At 39.7% G+C, this 8,908-nt stretch overlaps 1 gene segment (V, D, J or C); it reads left to right on the forward strand.

Annotated features, from left to right (window-relative positions):
* The first annotated feature begins 7,362 nt into the window (after positions 1 to 7,362).
* Positions 7,363 to 8,450, forward strand: LOC124106618 (T cell receptor alpha variable 22-like). The segment is given in 2 exon segments: positions 7,363 to 7,516; positions 7,713 to 8,450. Coding segments are annotated over 2 exon segments (483 nt in total).
* The last annotated feature ends 458 nt before the right edge of the window (positions 8,451 to 8,908 follow it).

Genomic DNA, 8,908 nt, shown 5'->3' on the forward strand with positions numbered 1-8,908 from the left:
CATGAGAAGAAGATTAACATTAAACAGGGATGAGAGGTGGGAGGGAAAGGGAGAGAGAAGGGAAATTGCATGGAAATGGAAGGAGACCCTCGGAGTTATACAAAAGTACATACAAGAGGAAGTGAGGGGAAAGGGAAAAATAATACAAGGGGGACAAATGAATGTCAGTAGAGGGGGCAGAGAGAGAAGAGGGGAGGGGAGGGGAGGGGAGGGGGGATAGTAGAGGATAGGAAAGGCAGCAGAACACAACAGACACTAGTATGGCAATATGTAAATCAATGGATGTGTAACTGATATGATTCTGCAATCTGTATATGGGGTAAAAATGGGAGCTCATAACCCACTCGAATCAAAGTGTGAAATATGATATATCAAGAACTATGTAATGTTTTGAACAACCAACAATAAAAAATTATAAAAAAGAAAAAAAAAGAATTTACATGGGAGGTAGAGTCCTAAGTATAAAGTAGAACTTAGAGGTTATGAGAACTGTCTCTTATATTTATAAGGGTCACCTGAAGACTGATATGTGCTTATAAATGTGGTCGGGTTGAGGACGTAGTTCTGAATTCTCAAGGAGTCCAGGAAGTCATTCTCCCCAGTTCAGTCCCTGCCCACCAGGGGGTGCAGCTTCCTAACACTAGCTCATTTCCTGTGTGAATTGCAACTTTAGGTTCATCATTTCATTATGACTCCAATATTCTTCATGTTAAGAATCAAGGACATTATTTAGTTGACAGTCTAAAGATGGATACTTCTCTAGGCTTAGTGATGGTGATTCTCTTGATACTTGGTGAGTAAAATGTCTTTTAAAATTTGGAAACTTCTATGATGTTTTAGCAAAGTTTTTAACCATTAATTTATCTAAGAGCTTTATCCTAAGGTGACCCAAATCTTTTCCTCTGTGCAGGAAGAACTCAAGGAAACTCAGTGACACAGACAGAAGGTCAAGTGATCCTGACAGAGGGGGCTTTGTTGACTATAAACTGCAGTTATTCAACCACAGGGTACCCTTCTCTGTTCTGGTATGTGCAATATCCTGGAGAAGGTCCACAGCTCCTCTTTAGAGTCTCAAAGTCCAAAGAAAAAGGCAGCAACAAAGGTTTTGAAGCCACATACAATAGAGAAACCACCTCCTTCCACTTGGAGAAAACCTCCATCCAAGAGTCAGACTCGGCTGTGTACTACTGTGCTCTGGTTGACACTGTGGCAGAAACTGCAGGGGGAGCTGAGCACAAAATCTGAGCAGCACCCAGGGGCCTGACTGATGAGTGTCTGCCTCTGGTGTCTATTCTGGTTTCAACACAATCTATGGTGTGTGTCACCTGTATGTCTGGTTGATGCAAAATCATACAAATGTCCAGAGCAGCAGCAGAAAGAGTGGGCATCACCCACACTCAGCTCTTTACTAGTGAAAGTGAAAACAGAGGTTGACAGTGTTAGTTCCTCATGCAGGGCCAAAGTAATTTCAAGGTAAAACCCTCAAAAAAAATGAAATCATCTGTTTGCTCATCCTTGCAGAATAAGCCTGGATCCCACGTGTTGTTCCAGGTCACCCTGGTAGACATTGCTGTAACTTGTTATATTTTTAGTGACATAAATGTGCCACAAGTTGGCATCTGCATAATGTCTAACAGTGTGGAAGGAGAGGTGATGGGAGAACTTGAGCACCCACCCTTGCAATCCAAGATTGCTAAAAGAAAAGGAAAAGAAGAGAAGAATGAAGAAGAAACAGACCTCTCACACAGTAACGGTGCAATCAGAGGAAAAGGACATTCCTCGTGCCAGGGAAGGGCGTCTCCTTTGGTTAATCAGATGGTAGACTCAGGATGTTGTTCAAAAGAAAGGGAGGGAGCAAATGCACAATTGGAAAAAAAATGGCTCTCTCTAAATGATGAGTAGCTCTGGTCAGTTATGTAGCCTGGACTGCTTTCTAAGAATAACTCAGGTGGGTCAGCTTGCAGTGCCGGTTGAAGGTTAAATATATGCTTTTATTCTATATGCTCATGAAACCCCATTAGAAAAACAGCAAAGAATCTCCATAAACACTCCACTCAGTATAGAAAAGAAGATGATGGCAGTGGTGTCAACAGAGTCTTAGTGGGAAATTTATGGAGAAACTTGCATCACAATCCAAGTGAAGATAGAAGGTTTGCCTCATGGGAGGAGCATCTAGGGAGCACTGCTGTTATGCTACGTCTTCACGGAAGGTTTAGGTGTCAGAAGCACCAGCTACCCTGGAATCATTGGAGAAGCTGGTGATGGTGGTGGTGGTGGTGGTGGTGGTGGTGGTGGTGTGTGTGTATGTGTGTGTTGAGAGAGGATTTGAAAGGGAGAGGATGGAAAGAGAGGACCTAATAAAAATGTGTACCAGTGACCATCCCCCATGCTGTCCACCTCAGCATGCAAAACAAGGAATGCTCTCTTCCCAAACCCAGTAGAAAATTGGAAATGTATTTCATGAATCTAGGAACAGCACAAAGAGAGTCAAAACTATTCAAGAAGAGGAATATGCTAGTCTTTACTCAAGATAGCACATTGTCCAAGAAAAGGCACATACTCAGACTAGTGTATCTGGTTCACAAAATTATCTTCTACATAGGTTTTACTCTCCTATACAATTAATAGTAGTGATTGGGTGGGATATCAGTTTTTCCCAAACCTTATACATTATCACACTTTTTGCCTTTTCTTGTCTGTTAGGCTTTCCTTTTTGTATATTTAACTCATTCAAATATGAATCAGGTGGAATTTCATTTAACATTTATGTAATTTACATTTTCTGCATATGGTACACTTTCCTGGTTATTTCACTTTAAGCTTTTCACAAGCAGTATGTAGGCAAGATTTTAAGTTTTGATTCGATAATTGTTGATTAATTGAACAAAACTTGAGAACAACATTAGCTGGGAATTACTGTCCTTACATTGCTGATGAAAAGCATTATATAAGATTCAATCAGATAATCTCTTTTTGTGCATTGATAGGTTTGGATTAAGTTGCTTGGTATATTCTTGGCTTTTACCTTCATTTTAAAAGTCTGTTCTCCGTTCCATTGACGCTAAAGCTTTTCATATTTATTTATCAGTTTTTAACTTTTTAACATTTTAGAAAACTTAGAGAATATTTCTGTTCTTATGATAACTACTCAAGTTATTTATATGACTAAATCCACATGTATGTAATCACATAAACACTATATATTTTTCTATGCCCTACATTATTATTATTTTTCTTTCCACAGTGTTATTCTACTGCATTTTCTCCTTGCACATTCTACTTCTTCCCTACCTGAGTTAGTATCTTTAGAATCATCTCAGTGACTGGTTGGTGGAAACTACACACCAGGAGTATTTTTAGGACAGTAACTTCAGATTTTATCTAATGTGTTGAAAATCTACAGCTCCAATGTACAAATAACAAAAGCAATAAACACAAAAGCCATCCACACAATAATCAGAACATCAATCCATTCTCTTCCTCCTATCAGCCATTGTCCCTGGGCTTCCCATTTTCCTGATGCTTTTCACCTGCTGGCCACATGTTCCTTCCTTTTAGTTCCTCCTTGTCTCTGTACCTAGAGTAAAATGGCCACATGTGGTTAAAGAGGAATGCCTTGCACAGTTTACTGCCATGTTATATTTCATAGCAAATAACCAACAACAGCTGGAGTGTTCGTCAACAGAGGAAGGACAGTACAAACTAGACAAGCTGTGATGTGGTGCCAGGCAGCAGCAGAACCTATCCCTGCTAACGTGATAAAACCTACAGGATTTATTATTGAGTTCATAAAACTAGTTACAAAAAGCTATGCACAGGGTGTATCATATTGCACCAAGTAAAAAACTATTAATGGAATACGATGTATTGTCTGTTGTTTTACATATTTGTAGATGATGTAGATTTACAGTAAAACTCCTGGGAGCTTCACCTGCAAATTGAAAGATGAACGGAGAATTGGGGTGATGAGTGATGAAAGGGCCAGGATTGTAGGGGAAGTCAGAGGGGACTGTGATCCATATGTAGTGTTTTATGACTTTCAATAATTCCTGGATTCGTGAATTTCTCTTAAACATGATGAAAAGTCATAAAAGCTATCATCGAGGGTTATTCATATTCTTGTCTATCCGTCTCATAACAAGGCAGAGGAGGGAGGAGAAATTGTTCACCTTCTACAGAAGATTTTGTTCGAGTATCTCCTAAATAAGTGCTTCTCCTGTCTCTGGGATCATGCACCTTCACTTCATCCTCCTCTCAGGGTCCTACACTTTGATTATATTACAGATATGGGTTTTTTTTGTCTTTTCCTATAGAATTTAACTAGTGTTTCCTCGCTTTTAAATACAATTATTCACTATTAGTAAAATGTGATTGATGTTGATTTATTTTGAACTGAATTAGATAAATTGGATGAATATTCTAGGATAACTACTAACTTGTTTTAAAATGTAGTTTACAAGCTGGGGGTGATGGCACAGGCCTATAATCCCGGAGGCTAAGGAGACTGAGGCTGAAGGATTGCAGGCTCAAAGCCAGCCTCAGCAATTTAGTGAGATCCCATCTCAAAATAAAAATAACTTGGGCTGGGGTTGTGGTTCAGCGGTAGAGCACTTGCCTACCATGTGTGAGGCACTGGGTTCGATCCTCAGCACCACATATACCTAAATAAATACAATAAGGATCTATCAATAACTAATAAAAATATTTAAAAAAATAACTCAAAGTGGATCAAGAACGTAGGCATTAGACCAGAGATGCTACAACTGACAGAAGAAAAAGTAGGACCAAATGTACATCATGTTGGCTTGGGAAACAACTTCCAATCCAGACTCCTAAAACACAAGAAGTAAAATCAGAATCAACAAATGGGACAGATGCAAAATCAAATGCTTCTTCATAGTAAAGGAAACAATCAAGAATGTGAACAGAGAGCCTACAGAATGGAAGACAATCCTTGCCAAGAACTCAAAAAACTTAACACCAAAAAAACAAACAAACAAACAAAAAAAAAGTATCCCAACAAAAAAATGGGAAAAGGTACTGAACAGGCACTTCACAGAAGAAGAAATATGATCGGTCAGCAAATATGTGAAAAAATGTCAATATATTTATGAACAATTAGGGAAGTGCAATTAGAGAAGTGCAATTTAAAACTACTCTGAGATTTAATCTCGCTCCAGTCAGAATGACAATTATCAAGAATACAAGTAATGATAAATGTTGGAGAAGATGTGGGAGAAAAGGTACACTCATACATTGCTGATGGGACTACAAATTGGTACAACCACTGTGGAAACAGTATGGATATTTCTCAAAAAACTTGGAATGGGACCACCATTTGACCCAGCTATCCTACTCCTTAGTATATACCAAAAAGGACTTAAATCAGCATACTACAGTGATGCTGCCACATCAATGTTTATAGCAGCTTAATTCACAATAGCTCAACTGTGGAACCAGTCTAGGTTTCCTTTGGCAGATGAATGAATAAGGAAAATGTATTTATACACAATGGACTATTACTCAGCCATAAAGAGAAATGAAATTATGGCATTTGTCAGTAAATAGAGGGAACTGGAGGCTATCATGCTAAGTGAAATAATCCAACCCCCCCAAACAAAGGTGAAATGTTCTCTCTGATATGCAAATGCTAATTCACAATAAGGGAGATGGGTAGGAAAAAATAGAAATTCACTGGTTTAGACAAAAGGGAATTAAGGGAAGGGAAGGGGAATGGGAATAGGAAAGATAATAGAATGAACCAAACATTACTTTCGTATGTTCATATATCAATACACATCCAGTGTAATTACACATCATGTACAACCAGACAAATGGGAAGTTATACTCCATATATGTATAACATGTCAGAATACAATCTATGGTTATATATATATCTAAAAATACCAACAACAAAAAAAAAAAAAAAAAAAAAAAACAAAGGAAAAAGAAAAAGAAAACAAAAAGGACTGGGGATGTGGCTAAGTGATTGACCACCCATGGGTTCAATCCCCAGGTTAAAACAAAAAAAAAGGTATGATGCAGAAAATTCCATAAAACTTGTTCTAAAAGTTTTTAAAATTTTTTTTCATTTTCATTTTTTTTTAATTGGCTGGGGTTTGAACCCAGAGGCTTGTGTCATTTGCTCTACCACTAAGCTATGACCACTCGTGAAAGTGGTTAATGTTTATTTCCACTGACTTTAGACAGTCATTTTATTCTTTGACCATCTGCATTTCCTGAACCAGGTACCATAGAGTGAGTGGGGCTGGGTTGAATGACTGCTGAGGACTTGGTTGGTCTTAAGTGGCATACATTAATGGAATCAGTCCACCAGGGGGCACTCCAGGCTGCAGGAGGAATAACTTCTGTGGATTTCTAGAGCGTGAAAAAATTAATTGAGACCAGAGAATGGCAAGGGGGCATCTTCTGCTTGTGAAAGTTCATCTCAGGTCTTCAGCTTTGCCATTCTACATGAATTCTCTGAAAGCTGGAGACTGTAACGATATTTATTGGAACTCATATCTATAAATTCATTGGAAGGATGATTTTCTGAGCAGAGATTAAGAAATCAGAATTTTACTTGGCATATAAGATGGAGATCCGTTAGAAAATATCTGTTGTACCTGGTCTCATTTTTTTGTTTTATTACAGAAATTCTCAAAGTACACTGATGTAGAAATTATTCCAATACTCTTGATAGCAAAACTTTTTATATATTTTCTTTGACACTAGATGGAACAAAAAATAGGCAAGAAGAAAAAATGAAAATGAAGACCAAAGGCAGAAGAAGAAAGGGACAGGGCAATAATGACATGGGCAGCAATGTGTGGCCTGCAGGGTATGAGGGAAGGGGCTGGTTAGCAGAAGGGGAGAAGTAGAGAATAAAACATAGTGGACATCATAGGCATAGCCTCTTTTCCTTTAGACCAGTGAAACTCTTGTTGGAAACATTTTCAATGTAGAAGAAGATCCTCATTTCATGAAATGTTTTTTTTTTTTTTTATTTCTTAATGTGCATTGCATGCTATCAAATAGTTTCTTTGATAAGATTTTTCATATAATTGATTTCTCAAATTCCCTGTTAACCACAGAATGTAAGGAAATGGGCTTACTCTTCCTGTGAGTTGACACTTAAGTTATTCCCTAAAGTGTTGCTGCCCTTCTTCATATGTTTTCCCACAAATTTCTCTTACATCAGCTATTGAAGAAAAAAATAATCTTCATTCTTTGGATACATGGCCCCCTACCCCCTGCATTGTCCTCACACAATTCTGGAGCCACCACTGCTGTCTTCCTGGGCCACTGGGGGTGGAGCTCCCTGTGAGGGGGCAGGACAGGGCTCAGATGTGACAGGTGCTCAGGGAGTCAGGTGGAACCTGTTGACTGGAAGAACAAGCTTGTCTGGCCCAAGACCTGACACCTGCAGAGCAGGGAGAAGAGCCAGCAGCCAGGCCAGCAGCCATGCAGAGGGGACTGGGGGCTCTGCTGGGGCTTCTGTGGGTGCAACTTTGCTGTGAGTCGGGTTCCTCCCAGATGGGGCTGGGGGTGTTGTAGGGCTGACAGTGTGAGGGAGGGCAGGGAGACCTGGCACCAAGCCCCCTCCCTGTCCTCCATCCTCAGGGTGTTCCCTGGGGTATTCTGCAGGTTTATGAACTGGTCATGGATTCTGCAGTGACATCATCTGTGTTTGCTTTTCTCTTTCCAAGCAGGGGTGAGAGGGCAGCAGGTGGAGCAGAGTCCTTCAGCCCTGAGGCTCCAGGAGGGAGCCAGCCCTACTCTGAGGTGCAATTTTTCCACCACCATGAGAAGTGTGCAGTGGTTCCGACAGAATCCTGGGGGCAGCCTCATCAGTCTGTTTTTACTGACTCCAGGGACAAAGCAGGAGGGAAGGTTAAAGGCAACAATGAATTTTCAGGAGCGCTACAGCACCCTGAACATCTCCACCTCCCAGATGGAAGACTCAGGCACCTACTTCTGTGCAGCAGAGGCACAGTGTTCCCAGAGGAACTGCAGCCTGTCTGCAAACTGCAGCTGCACCTGCAGCCACTGCCTGTGCCTCAGGGAGGACTTGCACAGCAGCCTCTGCACAGCTATGGGTGTCCTGATTCATGTCATAGCACTGTCACCTATGGTAATGTGAGAATTCTCAGTACTGTCATTCTATTTGGGTGGGACTCTTCCACACAGAAACCCTTTGCACAAAAAATTTCTAATAAAAAAGCATTGGAGCAACTGATAAGGATGTCAGGGACCCAGATACTGTTAAAACAGGTCCCCTTTTCCCCTACATCCTCGCCAGTACTTATTGTTGCTTGAATTCTTGATAATTGACATTCTGACTGGAGTGAAATGAAATCTTAGAGAAGTTTTAATTTGCATTTCTCTAATTGCTAAAAATATTGAACATTTTTTTCATGTTTGTTGATTAATTATATTCCTTCTTCCGTGAAGTGTCTGCTCATTTCCTTAGCCCATTTATTGATTAGGTTATTATTATTATTATTATTATTATTATTATTATTGATGTTAAGTTTTTTCAATTCTTTGTATATCCTGGAGATTAGTGCTCTATCTGATGTGCATGTGGTAAAGATTTTCTCTCATTCTGTTGGCTCTCTCTTCACTTTATTTGTTTCCTTTGAACCTCTCCCATTTATTGATTCTTGATTGTATTTCTTGCAATTTAGATGTCTTGTTAAGGATGTCAGGTCCTAAGCTGACAAGATGAAGATTTGGGCCTGCTTTTTGTTCTATTAGGTGCAAAGTCTCTGTCTAATTCCTAGGTCCTGATCTACTTTGAGTTGAGTTTTGTGCGAGGTGAGAGATAGAGGTTTAATTTCATTTTGCTGGATATGGATTTCCAGTTTTCCCAGCACCATTTGTTGAAGAGGCTGTCTTTTCTTCT

Source organism: Marmota monax, unplaced genomic scaffold (assembly GCF_021218885.2).
Source record: "Marmota monax isolate L192 unplaced genomic scaffold, Marmota_monax_Labrador192_F-V1.1 WCK01_AAM20220418_F8-fsc00482, whole genome shotgun sequence".
In the NCBI taxonomy this organism is placed as follows: Eukaryota; Metazoa; Chordata; class Mammalia; order Rodentia; family Sciuridae; genus Marmota; species Marmota monax.